The sequence below is a fragment of the Podarcis raffonei genome, chromosome 3, assembly GCF_027172205.1.
Source record: "Podarcis raffonei isolate rPodRaf1 chromosome 3, rPodRaf1.pri, whole genome shotgun sequence".
NCBI classification, from domain to species: Eukaryota; Metazoa; Chordata; class Lepidosauria; order Squamata; family Lacertidae; genus Podarcis; species Podarcis raffonei.
Genome location: NC_070604.1, coordinates 15531041 through 15546698, shown reverse-complemented (window position 1 = coordinate 15546698; position 15658 = coordinate 15531041). Strand labels below are relative to the sequence as shown.

Sequence of the window (15658 nt, the reverse complement as noted above, 5' to 3'; positions counted from 1 at the left end):
TAGACTGCTTTAGAATGTCCTGTGTAGGAGAAAGGTTTTTGTACATCTGAAATACGTCTGGTGTTCTATTCTTAAATATGTGGCTTAAATAATAATAATTCTCCACTGATAACGCATTATGCCGCTGATGGTGGCAAGCTTCATATTAAACTGTCATCTTGCAAAATAGATGGTGCCTCCTGTTCTTGAATATATTGTTTGCTAGGGTGGCTGGGGCAACCCAGCCGGATGGGCAGGTTATAAATAATAAAATTATTATTTAAAAACCAGGTGAAGCTAGCTTGATCTCGGGGGGGGGGGAGGGAAAGTCTAAGGACATCTTTACGCCAGTGTTTCACATTGGATGCCAACATCAAACACTGACTGAAAGCATATCAGATGAATGGTGATAACAAGATAGACTGCTATGATGTTATCCACCTTATCAGAAACAAGCATTGCCTTTTTAAAGGATGCCGTTCCTTACTTCAACACCTTTAATGCAGCTTTTACATTTTCCCAGGATGGAGGCATATTGGTTTTTGATTGTTGCTTAGCAGATGCTGAGCATCTGCTTGAAACAGAGAGCTGTTGGTTCTTAGTGATCCTGAGCTGGCCCCTGCGTGTATTCTGAGCTGACTCCTCTATTCAGGGCAGATTTGGGGCCAGTATATCCATTCAGCTACCATACATCAAAGGACAAAGCTTTTTCTTGGACTGCGCCACTTCAGGCTGCAGGGGAGAAGGATATTGACAAGCTGGAACATGTGCAGAGGAGGGAGACCGCGATGATCAGGGGTATGGAAACTAAACCTTATGAGGAATGGTTGAAGGAGCTGGGTATGTTTAGCCCAGGAAAGAGACCGAGAAGAGATGTGAGAGCCATCTTCAAATATCTCAAGGGCTGTCACATGGAAGAGGGAACAAGCTCTGGAGGAAAGGGCTCAAACCAATGGCTTCAAGTGGACAAGAAAAGACATTCTGACTAAACATTAAGGAAGAAATTTCTGACAGTAGGAGTTGTTCAAAGGTGGAACAGTCTCCCTTGGGAGGTGGTGGACTATTCTTCCCCCTTTTCAAGAGTCTACAGAAAAACATTACACATTCGAAAGTAGTTGGATAGGGAAAAGTTTTGAGATTACTTCCAGACATTCCGCCCCCTGCCATTGTTCAGGAAGGTTTATCATAAGCAATTGTTCAAACAAGGTATGAAGGTAAAGGACCCCTGGATGGTTAAGTCCAGTCAAAGGCGACTATGGGGTTGCGGTGCTCATCTTGCTTTCAGGCCGAGGGAGCCGGCGTTTGTCTACAGACAGCTTTCCGGGTCATGTGGCCAGCATGACTAAACCACTACTGGCACAACGAAACACCATGATGGAAGCCAGAGCGCATGGAAACACTGTTTACCTTCCCACCGCAGTGGTACCTATTTATCTACTTGCACTGGTGTACTTTTGAACTGCTAGGTTGGCAGGAGCTGGGACAGAGCAATGGGATCCACCCCTTCGCATGGATTTAAACAGCCAACCTTCTGATCAGCAAGCCCAAGAGGCTCAGTGGTTTAGACCACAGCGCCACTTGCGTCCCAGTTGTTCAAACCAGCACCTTCTTCACTCGTGGCCTGAAATGGTATGGTCTGGGGAAAGCTTTATTCCGCCATCCAGCTGAATGAATAAACTGGCTCTCGAGAAAGCTAAAAAGTGGAAATGGGGCATGCCTATAAAAGGAGGTGGTATAAAGTTATGAAAGATGGCAAATATTTTGAAATAGCTGTGCACAGAATATAGCTGAGAGGCCCTTAGGGCTAAGCAGTAAATATTTCCACCTTTTCTGAGAGATCTGTATTTGTTCAGTGTTGAAATAATGGAGATATTTGGGGAGACGGGGAAGTCTGGATGAAACAAAGCTACTTTGAGGGCACACCCAGACTTAGATTAGGAAATAGCTTCTAAGAGAGCAATGATACATTTTCACTCTCCATAACCATGATTAACGGTTATCAGTGCCTTCAACAGGAATAATTATCCAACAGATACGTTCTGATATCGGGTGGGACACAAGAAAGGGAAGTGTCTTTTAGCGTAGACCGATTTACAAAGATAAGCCGTAGATTTTGCAATATATATAAAATATATATATCACCAAGTCCCTTGGTTGTTTTTCAAAGATGCCAAGATAGTGAAGAGTTGAAAGCAATTCTCGTGAAATCAGAATTCTGAGTGTTAACTGTCAATTCAAACTAAGAGCTTGTATGTTTACGTCAGCTGTAATGCTTTTATTTCCTAAAGTCTTTTAGTTGTCCCGCTTTTACCCTAGGTCTTGTAAAATTTGATGCCTATTTTGCTTTCTAAATATTTGATTACACTTTATTGCCTATTGAAAATAATGTTTTATACCTTGCTGAATTGCTAACTGTCTAGAAGGACATCCCTTCCTTCTGTTTGCAACTGTGCAAAATGTACATGAGCTTATTTGGAGTGATTTTATACAATGCGATAGAAGCGGTGGGAGCTGGTGAGGAGCTTGTTGTAGTAGAACAAAAATAACATCATAAAAATTTGCCTTATGCCTATTGGCTTCTAACTTTTTGGAAGTTGGTGCCATGATTTCTGAAGCCTTCCTGGGAGAACACATATTAGCAGACCTTCTTCCTTTCCAACAGTGGGTAGCTGAATCTAAGCCAGAAGAAAAATAAACAAAGGGGAAGGACATTGAAGTAGGGGCAAGGTTCATTTTCTTCAATTAAATATGCTTTTATACCAAAGTACTGATAAAAACACTATTCACCCTTGCATTCTAGTAGTGCATTAATACAGTGTGCTGACTTGTTTTGGCTTTCCCTGTCAATAAAAACTGAGCTTGCCTCTTGAACAACAATTTTCTTTTTCTTTTTAAATTTATTTATCTGTTTTTTTTTCAAATTACAGTTTTACAATCACATATCCAACATACAACATAAAGACAAGATTCCATAGAATCTACTGGACTTCCCTCCTCCCCTTTGTGGGTCCTATTGTTAATTTTACATCTCCATTATATCCAAAATTCACTATTAAACTACAAGTGTTATTCCCATCCTACTAACAGTTTTAACTATTTACAGTGGTTTTTAAGATAAATTATAAAAATTTCCCCATTCCTTATTAAATTTTTGGTCTTCCCAATTTCTGATTCTTCCAGTCATTTTTACCATTTCGGCATAATCCATCAACTTAATCTGCCATTCTTCTCTGGTCAGGACTTTATCTTCTTTCTATCTCTGCGCTGAATAACAATTTTCAACCTGACATCTGTTGCAATCTTCTTCTGAAAGGAAGCAGCCAGGATGAAGACCACATGAGTAATGGCTGGGATGCAAGTGTGAGAGAGGGGATTGGTCCTGGTTAGTGATGCTCCCCATGTCTGACCACTATTCTCATTGAGGGCAAGTTGATACTGTCAGCTGAGCCTCCCTAATCCAACTATAAATGGCAAGATCAAGGATAAGTGCTATTGACCTTTGAAGTCATCAACAGTTATTGTCCGTGCTGCCATAATTAGATCAGCAAACAGCCACTTCTATTGCTGTTTTGGAATTTACCCTTGTAAAATAAGGATGTTTATTTCCAGCAACCGTTTGGGATATTTGCAAAGGTGAGTTGGAAGAAAGTGTGCTCCGTGGAAGGGAGAATGAGCGAGAGGGATGCTTAATGCAGCCTTTGGCAACCTGGTGCCCTCCACCTGTTTCAGAGTGGAACTCCCAAGGCTGGCTGGAGCTGATAGGAATTGTAGCCCAAAACATCTGGCGGGCACCATGTTGACAAAGCCTGCCTTAGTCCCCCACCAGTCCTCCCTCTTCCTTCCCAAAAGGGTTGGGACTTGCAAGTGAGGGGGGAGAATTGGAAAGAAGAGGAATAAATTGTTTTAATATATTAACACATTTCTTTCCCTCTGTCAGCTCTCCCCTACTAATGCCCTGCTGCTGTGTGTAGTTCATCTGTCATAAGTTAGTACTTACATGAGTGTTCCACTATTTTGATATCCAAGAGTACTTAGATACAGTCGTACCTTGGTTAACGAACGACTTGCGAGTCAAATGTTTTGGCTCCTGAACACCACAAACCCAGAAGTGAGTGTTTTGGTTTGCAGACATTCTTTTGGAACCCAAACATCCAGCACAGCTTTTGTGACGTCTGATTGGCTGCAGGAGCTTCCTGCAGCCAATCAGAAGCCACTCCTTGGTTTCCGGATGTTTTGGAAGTCAAACGGACTTCCGGAACGGCTTCTGTTCAGCTTCCATATTTGGAAATCCATGTTCGTTTTCCCCTGTAGTTTTTTTACATTTCCACTTTCTTTCTTCTTAAAATATTTTTATTGATTTGCTATTGATTTCCTCCTGTGTTTCTTTCAGCCAAATGATAAAATAAGCTTTCAAAATTCCCGAGTCAGAAATGCAAAAGTTTCGTCTTCCCTCCTCCGTAACCGTAGCCTTCCCATGTTTGCTTTAAAGTAGGGAAATAGAGAGGGTTCAGCAGATATAACAGCATTGTTAAAGCGTTAACCAGAAAGAAGTAAAACTCCAAAGACCATCTTGGCTTCAGTTTCCTTTGCATGTTATTAAGCGAATGTTGTCTTGACTATAAAACCACTGACCTTTCCCCGCCTTTGTGTTATCGCTGAACAATAGATCCATTCTCTGCAAATATTCCCTCTGAATCCACCGTCGATAGTCACATGACATAATGTGCAATCGGAAGCAATTCATGCCTCAATTAACATCTTAGCCTTGGAGTAACAGTATTAAGCATATGTCTTCAACCTGTAGCTGGTTGCATGTGGCCACCAATTCTCTTTTGTAAGGCAGCGCAAGAAATGCTCAGTGTTCCACAGTAAAAATCCAATCAGGTAAACGAGTACCTAGCTGTCGAAGCAGCTTGTTTTTGGCAAACTGTGAAAACTTTCTTTTGTGTTTTCGTACCCCTGCAAATTTTTTAAAAATAATGCACCTGGGGGAGTTTAAGAGAACCATGGTTGTATTCTTCACCTCCTACCCTCCTCTCCCTTTCCTTTAAAATATGGCTAATGTACATTCCAGTCAATGACAAACCTAGACAGCATCTTAAAAAGCAGAGACATCACCTTGCCAACAAAGGTCCGTATTGTTATAGTTATGCTTTTCCCAGTAGTGATGTATGGAAGTGAGAGCTGGACCATAAAGAAGGCTGATCGCTGAAGAATTGATGCTTTTGAATTATGGTGCTGGGGGAGACTCTTGAGAGTCCCATGGACTGCAAGAAGATCAAACCTATCCCTTCTGAAGGAAATCAGCCCTGAGTGCTCACTGGAAGGACAGTTCCTGAAGCTGAGGCTCCAATACTTTGGCCACCTCATGAGAAGAGAAGACTCCCTGGAAAAGACCCTGATGTTGGGAAAGATGGAGGGCACAAGGAGAAGGGGACAACAGAGGACGAGGTGGTTGGACAGTGTTCTCGAAGGTACCAGCATGAGTTTGATCAAACTGCAGGAGGCAGTGGAAGACAGGAGTGCCTGGCGTGCTCTGGTCCATGGGGCTACAAAGAGTTGGACATGACTAAACGACTAAACAACAACATATTCCAGTACCCAGAAGTGAAGAGCTTAGTTCTAAAGGAAGGCACCAGAAACTGAGACGTTCTTAAAAAGGTGATATGCAAAGTAGTCAGGGAGCAGCCCCTTCCTTTTCCCAAAAGCGTTATAAAGAGGGCACCAACCTGGCTAGCCCTCAGGTGAGTGCAAGGAACTGGAATTGACACAGGGCCTTTCCCAGCTCTTGAGAATAGTCAATTTCATTTTCCTTGTGAATTCCTTCTTGGAAGGCGGAGTGTTTGTGCTAGAACTCAAAATGGTGCAGTCTTGGGGAAGCAGGAGTCAGCAACAGGGGCGAAGAACAACAAAATGAGTCACGGCATCTTGAAGGCTCCTTGACTATGGCGCAAGCTTTTGACAGATACAATCCTCCACTTCAAGATGCATTAGCAGGAAACTAGGAGGGATCCATTTAGTTACCGTAGATTACAATGGTTGATCAATCTCATTTCTATGATCCCGCCAAAACATATTATTTTATTTATGATTTTCAGTTTTATACATTTCAATAATTTTACAATCACCTTAACATTTCAAAACTCGACTTCCTTCCCCCTCTTTCTGCGGTTCCTTAAATTTTTATTATTATTATTTTCTGCATATTCCAAATAACTCAATTTACTCATTTATTCATCTACTTTAAATATATGCTCTTATAAAACTGCAGGTTTTTACAATAACCCTGCCAATTTTCTTATCTGTTTACAGTTTATTTGTAAATATTCAAGAAACCGTTCTGTTATTTAAAAGTTTGTGATCTTGCTTTCTTATTTTTCTGGCAAGTTTCGCCATTTCTGGATATTCCATAGGTTTTTGTATCCATCCTTCCTTTGCTGGGTCTTCTGCTTCTTTCCATTTTGGGGCAAGTAGCATTCTTGCCACTATAGTCGCATACATGAATAAATTTCTATATAGTTTGGGTAGTTCTGTCCCTATAATTCCCAAATAATGTTCCTATTATGCCCTGTGTTATTATTCATCATTCATATTATTATCAGCACCAGAATGAGATCATAAAGGCCAATCTCTCTCCTTCAGGTGGACAACATCAGCACGAGGACACAATGACCAGTCTCTCTCCTTCATTGGCCACTATCAACATGAGGTCACAATGGCCAGGAGAGGGTCAGAAAAAACAGATCACAGCAGCCTGTGTGTGCAGATGGTAGATGCAGGTGTTCCCTGGTACCCCAAATTCAATGGTGAACCTTCAAAGTCCAGTAGCCGTTGCAGGATGAGGGTAGAGTAGAGAGAAGAGATGGACTAGGCAGCAACTGATGGGCAAAGCAGCAGTAGAACAGCCAAGAGGAGACTACAGTGGTACCTTGGGTTACAGATGCTTCAGGTTACAGACTCCGCTAACCCAGAAATAGTACCTCGGGTTAAGAACTTTGCTTCAGGATGAGAACAGAAATTGTGTGGCGGCAGCAGGAGGCCCCATTAGCTAAAGTGGTACCCCAGGTTAAGAACAGTTTCAGGTTAAGAACAGACCCCCGGAACGAATTATGTTCTTAACCCGAGGTACCACTGTACAGAAGAAGAGAAGAAGCACCCAGCACTTGGAGAGGAAGAGAGAAGGTAATTAGGACAGGAGTAGCAATGCTTACCTGATTTCTTATTCTTCTGGTAAGTTTCGCCATTTCTGCATATTCCATAAGTTTTTGTATCCATCCTTCCTTTGCTGGGACTTCTGCTTCTTTCCATTTTGGGGCAAGTAACATTCTTGCCGCTGCAGTCGCATACATGAATAAATTTCTATACAGTTTGGCTGGTTCTGTCTAAATAATTTTCCTGTGAATTTCTCAAAGCCTTCCAAGATGGTGGCCACATCTTGTGGCAGTGAATTCCATAAGTTAATTCTGTCCTGTGGGGAGAAGTCCTTCCTTTTGTCTGTCTTGAATATTCTGCCAGTCAGTTTTAGCAGGTGTCCCCAAACTCTAGTACTGTGGGTGGTGATTTCAGACCTGTCAGGTTTCCCTATTTTCCAGGTACCATCCTGGATTTACAGAAGCCATCCCAGAATGTCCTGCATTTCCTTAAGACAGCCATATTTTCATTAGATAAATGTTGCAGCCAAGGAGATAACTATACCACCTTTAGAAGACATCTGAAGACAGCCCTGTATAGGGAAGTTTTTAATGTTTTATTATGTTTTTATATATGTTGGAAGCTACCCAGAGTGGCTGGGGCAGGGTATAAATTTAATAATAATAATAATAGGGACTCGGTTGGCGCTGTGGGTTAAACCACAGAGCCTAGGACTTGCTGATCAGAAGGTCGGTGGTTCAAATCCCCGCAACGGGGTGAGCTCCCGTTGCTCGGTCCCAGCTCCTGCCCACCTAGCAGTTTGAAAGCACATCAAAGTGCAAGTAGATAAATAGGTACTGCTCCAGCGGGAAGGTAAACGGCGTTTCCGTGCACTGCTCTAGTTCACCAGAAGTGGCTTAGTCATGCTGACCACATGCTGGCTCCCTCGGCCAGTAAAGCGAGATGAGCGCCACAACCCCAGAGTCGGCCACGACTGGACCTAATGGTCAGGGGTCCCTTTACCTTTACCTAATAATAATAATAGAATAGGATGCCCATATTTTCATTGAGGAAATTATTTTTCTTCTGTGAAGAATGTACCCGAGTTCCACTGATTATTTATTCGTCCTTTTCTGCGTCCTCTTTTTGCTCTCGCGGTAACACTTTATTAATATTATTGTTGTTGTTATTATTATTATTATTAATTTTTTAATTAAATTTTCTGTTTTACAATTTAAAATACTCATACAGTGTCTAACCTCTGCAGTCATTCTTTCTGCCTGTTATATTTTTCTTTATTTTACTTACTTAAAAAAAAAAATTGGGATTCCCAGACAGGATGAGAACAGATTTAATCTTCCCTTTTTCATTCAGAAGCCTTGGCATTCCCACAGGAAATAAACAACAGAATTCTCAAAACAGGCTCCTCATCATCCTTGCCTGCCAGTCCCCCATCCCCCATCTCATCAACTAATTATTAAAGCAGGTATCACCATTAATACTTAAGATATATGAAGTGTCCACTTTTTGTTCCATATATATATATATATATATATATATATATATATATATATATATGGTGCTATTCCAGCCTCAGGCAACTTAACATTCCTCCTAAAAGCAAGAGGCTCTGGTTCCCACAGAGTCGTTCAAAGAATGACTCATATTCCTTATGATAATTGTTCAGTTCTCAAAATATAGCACTTACAGGGTGTGGCTCTGAGGGGAAAATCTACTATACTTACTGGGCATGTTGAGAAGTGTTTCACATATACATCATTTTTCCCTTGTTATTTTTCAAAGCTTTAACCCTTTTCGGCCCCCTCTACGGACAAATGCTGTAAAGCAAACCAAAAGTCAAAGAGTGCAATCTTTTCCACTCAGCCACACTTTCCCTGCAGCTAAACTGCAAAGCAGGTTTAGGTCACAATTTAAATGGCATGCATGAATCTGGCCTTGCAAGACTCTTCTTCATGTCATCAAGGCACTTTATGTGACATGGGAGAAGTGTGGCACGTTTTGCTTCAATGATGCTCTGAGGACCAAGGCCTCCAATTTTTGAGGGCAGTGTGGTGTAGTGGTTAAGAGTGAGAGACTCGTAATCTGGGGAACCGGGTTTGCGTCTCCGCTCCTCCACATGCAGCTGCTGGGTGGCCTTGGGCCAGTCACACTTCTTTGAAGTCTCTCAGCCCCACTCACCTCACAGAGTGTTTGTTGTGGGGGAGGAAGGGAAAGGAGAATGTTAGCCGCTTTGAGACTCCTTAAAAAGGGAGTGAAAGGCGGGATATCAAATCCAAACTCTTCTTCTTCTTCTTGATTGGATAGGCTAGAAGGCAAATGGATGCCATACCTTTTCGCCTCAGCTAGATGGTCCAATTTCATGTATTCAGAAGGGTTGCAGTGAGGAGCGTGAAGTAAAATTTCTCATTCTGTTCATATATAGGTTTTAATAATGAAGAGAACAATCACGGTTCTGTGTGCGTGTCTGAACATATATATTTATTAAAGTCTCTTTGTTGTTGTTTAGTTGTTTAGTTGTTTAGTTGTGTCCGACTCTTCGTGACCCCATGGACCAGAGCACGCCAGGCACTCCTGTCTTCTACTGCCTCCCACAGTTTGGTCAAACTCATGCTGGCAGCTTCGAGAACACTGTCCAACCATCTCATCCTCTGTCGTCTCCTTCTTCTTCTGCCCTCAGTCTTTCCCAACATCAGGGTCTTTTCCAGGGAGTCTTCTCTTCTCATGAGGTGGCCAAAGTACTGGAGCCTCAGCTTCAGGATCTGTCCTTCCAGTGAGCACTCAGGGCTGATTTCCTTCAGAATGGATAGGTTTGATCTTCTTGCAGTCCATGGGACTCTCAAGAGTCTCCTCCAGCACCATAATTCAAAAGCATAATTCAAAATGAAAGTCACTTGCAAAGCTGAATGATGGATGGATAGACAGAGTTTTGCAAGTCTCTGTATCCCATGTAGTTAATATGGGAGATTATAGGAATCCTTCAGAGAATAATGGAATAGACACGGTTCCATTAACTCTTCAGTAACAAGTGACAAAGCAAGCTGCTATTGTCTGTTACACAGACTCCTGGCATCTGTCACAGTTCAAACCACAGAGACATCAAATATTTGCCAGCAGTTTCTTCAGATGGCTTGGAATCCAGCTCATTGGCCTTGTTTGTTTGTGGTTCAGTTCAGTGGCTCAAAAATGTGTAGCAGGAGATTACTGCAGGAAAGACCGCCCTTGGCTTAGTGCAATCTGGTGTCCCTTTTCATCTAGAGAGGTGGAAGACATGTATAAACTGGGGGGGGGGGGGAATGAGTAAAATGAGTAAACTGGCAAAAATGGATAAATCTAAATCAAATAAGTGTTGGAAATGTAAAGAGAAAGAAGGTTCTTTTTATCATATGTGGTGGTCTTGTAGTAAGGTTAAGGCTTACTGGGAAATGATATATAATGAAATGAAAAGGATGTTTCAAATAACCTTTGTAAAAAAAACAGCTTTTCTTTGGGGAATTATAAGGACAGATCTACCATCTGCACACACAGCCTGCTGTGATCTGTTTTTTTCTGACCCTCTCCTGGCCATTGTGACCTCATGTTGATAGTGGCCAATGAAGGAGAGAGACTGGTCATTGTGTCCTCGTGCTGATGTTGTCCACCTGAAGGAGAGAGATTGGCCTTTATGATCTCATTCTGGTGCTGATAATAATATGAATGATGAATAATAACACAGGGCATTATAGGAACATTATTTGGGAATTATAGGGACAGAACTACCCAAACTGTATAGAAATTTATTCATGTATGCGACTACAGCGGCAAGAATGTTGCTTGCCCCAGGAGGGAAAGAAGCAGAAGTCGCAGCAAAGGAAGAATGGATACAAAAACTTATGGAATATGCAGAAATGGTGAAACTTACCTGAAGAATGAGAAATAAAGATAACAATTTTTTTTAAAAAAGTATGGAAATGGTTTGTTGACTATTTACAGATAAATTGTAAACCGATAAGAACATTGGCAGGATTATTGCAATAACCTGCAGTTTCAGAAGAGTATCTATTTAAAGATGATGAATAAATGAGCAAATTATGTTGATTTGGATACGCAGAAGATATTAAAAATAAATTTAAGGAACCACAGAAAGAGGGGGAAGAAGTCAAGTTCTGAAATGTCAAAATGATTGTAAAATCATTGTAATCTATAAAGAATACATGTATATTGTAACGTTTTGAAAACTGTGGCACTGATGGGTCACCATTTGAAAGCTCTGCATTACCTTTTGGATTAGGAAGAGATGTTTCCTCCTGGGACATCGGAATATTTCGGAGAATCCGCGGCAACTTCCCTGACTCAGCAGGAAAAGCAAGACGCCCTGAAAAAGATGTGAGTGTTCTCCCCTGTTCTCTCTCACACCACATACATGTTTAAGATGGGAGTAGGAAACCTGATAGTGCCAAGGCTGCAGCACAGTCCCCAAAGTCCCCACGTCATTCATGCATATGCATGGTTTTTAATAAAAGCAACTTCCTAGAAATAAACAGCAAAGACGAACAACTAGAACCCACACAGGGTGGGTGGGAAGGGACTGTTTTTCATTCCTACCCTTCCAGCTTTCTCTCGCAGTTAATTGATCATGGGGAGAGTTGGGTCTTAAGTGGTCAGGGTGGCGGTCCAGTCTAGCTGCCGCATTCTGGATTAGTTGTAGTTTCCGGGTCACCTTCAAAGGTAGCCCCAGGTAGAGCGCATTGCAGTCATCCAAGCGGGAGATAACTAGAGCATGCACCCAGGGCTGTCTTAAGCATATGCGGTGCCAGGGTGCAAAGATCCGCCCAGCGCCCCACCCCCCAGGTTGCCCAGTCCCAGGCACGCAGGAGGGTGTATCTGGCCGGCAGCCTCAACATCTCGCTGGCTTGGTCGCCCCTGAACTCATGGCACAGAGCCACCCGCAGCAGAAGAGCCTGCCACGGTGCTCAGACCGACGGGCGGGCTCTTTCCTGGACTCAATTCTCGGGCCCCAGACTCTTGGCCTGGCGCCCCTGAGAGCCCAGTGCCCGGGTGCCCTGCACCCCTGGTGCCTATGGGTAAGACGGCCCTGCATGCACCCCTCTGGCGAGACAGTCTGTGGGCAGGTAGGGTCTCAGCCTGCATACCAGATGGAGCTGATAGACAGCTGCCCTGGACACAAAATTGACCTATAGCATTTGCGTGCTTCTTTCTGCTGCCAGGTATATGGGAGCAGTCCTTGGCCCACGTCGTGTTTTGGGGTGCAATGAGAGGTATTCTACCCCCTTGCTGTTTTTTCTTTCTTTCCGGAAGTGGATATGCTTCCTAGCCCATCTGACAGAGCCATCTGTCTAACATGTAGCAGCACATATGATGCATTTATTCAGAATTCAAAGTAGAAATTCATTTTGCAACAGGCCAAAATGAAACCCTGTGTCCAAATGAATTGGGCGGGCAGGGCAAAGGTGCCTGTTCCCCTTCGTAAGTTACCCGTTGGCTTGTCAATGTTCCTTTGATCCTTCCCTTGCATTCCCAGAGCTTGCACTGCTTGGGAATTGAATCAGTTCCCAAGGTATAGAATAAAATTTGGGTCCTTTCTCTGCTCGTTTGGAAAGCAGCTGAGGGTCCTTTATGCTTAAGTAATCACTGGGTCAAGGAACATTCCTTTTCTCCTCCGTGCTCTTTACGCAAACCGCAAATATTAGTGTTAGTTGAACTTCAGCCTTCATTATGCTGTGGCCTTTGCACAGAGGACTTACCCCCCACTTTAACTTAGCCTTAAAGCTGAGATTTCCTGACAAAATCCAAGACACTGCCCTCTTCGTTTTGCCTGCGGTTAACAGCCTAGCCTGTTTAAAGTTCATCTGTGCCAGTGGCATGTGCTAGGGAAAGGCATTTGATACCATGTTGTCTGGGCTTTTCATCTTCCTCCTTTTGTCTCCTGGAAGATCTCCTGGAAGATCACCCAGCTCCTTAACTACGTGTTTCCCCAGATAGCCTGGAAACGACTATAGCCATGGGCACATCAGTCTGGCGAAGCGAGGACGTGGGTGGGCTGCAGGAAGCCACATGTAGGTCACTTTGAGGCAGTGGTGTAACGGTGTTTGCTGGTGCCCGGGGCATGCATGGAGCACAGAGGGCGAATGGAGCCCGCCATGCCAGCCCAGCCCTTGGCACCACAGCCAGGTGGGGCCACGCTGCACTGCCTGGCCAGCCGGCATGGCTTTTGGGGGGCAAAACTCCCCCCCAACGCCTGCAGAGAGGAGGGCCAGGCTGCGGTTGCCCCATGCCTGCCTCCCTCTGAGCTCGTTCACCATCCGAGTGACGAGTGAGCGAGCGCTGGCCAGGTGGTCATTCAGTGAGAGGGCCAGGGATGCAGTGGCAAGGCCAGGCCGGGCTCCAGGGCCCAAAGACCCCGGTGTCAGGCAGTGTGGGACTTTTTCAAAAGGTTTTGCTCCACACAACCATAGGGATACATCTGACAATGAAGAGAATATGGCCAGCGGGGAAGTAGGATGGAAATCCAGTTGATTCTCAGTCTCTTGGCTTCAAGTTTGTTTGTTTCCAGAGGGCTGACTAAGTAGTTTATGGGCTGCCCATCCTCATCTGTTCAGTTGGAGGCAGCAGGTCCCTGGATATAAAGGAAAGCATATGTGGATCTGCCTCCATTGGAATGAATCGGCCAACCCATAGGGGCACAGGAATTCAGTGTGGGAATCACAACACTTCCATACATCTGCTAAATGTTTATTTGAAAGATTTTCACCCTGGTCCAAAAATCAGCAAGGTGATTTATGATCACCTAAAATGCATATCAATATAAAACTAAGGCAGAGAAAACAGAATTGCACACGATATCTAAATTAAGGATGCCCACCAGTGCAACAGAAAATCTAAAATGGGTAAGCATTGGCACAAACCTCAAGTAATGTGGTTTGGTCATCAGATTTTATGGGTCTGTGGCCTTCTGTGCCCCAATTTTTCAGGCTCTCCCTCTCTGGAATCCATAAATGAAATGGACCAGTCCCTAGAACTCCCAGAACCACCCCTCTCACCTGTTCTTGGCCCCAATCTTACCTGGATATAGTAGCTCATAGAAGGGCTTCTATAGTCTAGGAAATGTATTTCCCAAACAACATTCCTCGATCCAGGATTACCAACGTCCTGCCCTCTATATGTTGTAGACTACATCTCCCTTTGGCCATACTGGCACTGAAGGGAGTTGGAGTCTAAAACATCTGGAAGATGTTTTGGCTACCCATGCTCTGCTGCCATGAGCATCCAGAAGATGTTCACCACCGTCATTCCCCCAGAATAGTTTTCCAGTGTGGACTGGGAAGGGAGGGTTCTCTCCAATATTAAATCACAGGACTGAGAATGGTGTGCTGTATTCATCTGCTATAGTCTGGTGTCCGCTGTGTTAATGAAAACGGCATACAATTTGTGCAAGCTGAAAAGTCTAGAATCCCTCTCTGGGCGCATAGGTCTTTATATCTTTTTTTTATTTATTTTCCTGAAAACATTGTCTTTCAGTTGGGAAGGATGAGAAGACAACGTGCATTGTAGGTTGTAACATCTGGATAAAATTCCGCCCTGTCCTGTGGATTTGGACCTGAAGCCCTGCACAACTCATTCTTTCGTAAATCCAATTCCCCCATTGCAGACGGCGGCTGCTTGATCCTACCCATACTGGGCAAGCCGTAGGTGTTTGCCAAGACAATAAGCAGGCTTGTCATTGACAAAAGCCGATCCTCCCTTAGCCTTCCTGAATTCGTAGAAAGAGCAAAGCTGTTGCGAGCTACGCATTATTAAAGAAAAATATCTCTTTTTTAAATTCTTATTAGAGTGAAGAGGACCAAAACAAAGAAAGCTGATGAGAGCAAGCAGCCCAGCAAGGACACCGTGAAAGTGTATCTTGGCTCTCTGCACTCAGACAGGGAGTAGGAAGAATGCATCTCCAGCTCCTTCCGATGCTCAGCCCGAAGCAAAAAACGTAGGCGTGGAGCTCGACCAAAGGATTGCATAAATACAGCTGAGAGCAGCTTGGGGCTTCCTGTTTCAGAATGGGACAAGTGATGTGAATTGGAGACAGCCGAGCCATGCAGCCGGCCAGCAAAAACTACATTTTGCGGCGTGGTTAGACAGGGCTTCGACGCAGGAACCCTCGGCGGTGCTGTGAGTCAGCACCAAACCAAAGTCAAAGGGTGACTGAAACGACTGCTGTCCTGTCCTGCAGGAGCAATAAGGTTGTCTCTAAGGCAGGATCACTCTGTTCCCAGACTTGCAGTCGTGCTGGTTGTCCGGGGACATCTTTCAGAGAAGTTCCCCCCACCCCCAAATCCCACATTGTTTTTTCTACACAAGGCTTTGGCAGGAACCAAGTCTGATGGAGAGTTGCTTACTCGAAGAAAAAGCCTTCCTGAGAGACTTGTTTTTATGAGAAATACGACGGCTCGTCATGCAGACAAACCAAAACCGACTGCAGTCACCAAAGAATAACCCTTAACTCTTAACCCCCTGTATGCCAAGCTTGCAGAGATACTCA

At 43.8% G+C, this 15658-nt stretch overlaps 1 protein-coding gene across 1 annotated transcript in view; it reads left to right on the top strand.

Moving 5' to 3' along the window:
• The window catches only part of SLX4IP (SLX4 interacting protein), an 89874-nt gene extending 74581 nt beyond the window's left edge, over positions 1 to 15293 (top strand). The window contains exons 6-7 of the mRNA XM_053380633.1: positions 11399 to 11493; positions 14958 to 15293. Of these exons, the coding sequence (XP_053236608.1) occupies positions 11399 to 11493; positions 14958 to 14987 (125 nt within the window). The 3' untranslated portion in view covers positions 14988 to 15293. The remainder of the gene's footprint in view (positions 1 to 11398; positions 11494 to 14957) is intronic.
• Positions 15294 to 15658: the final 365 nt, after the last annotated feature.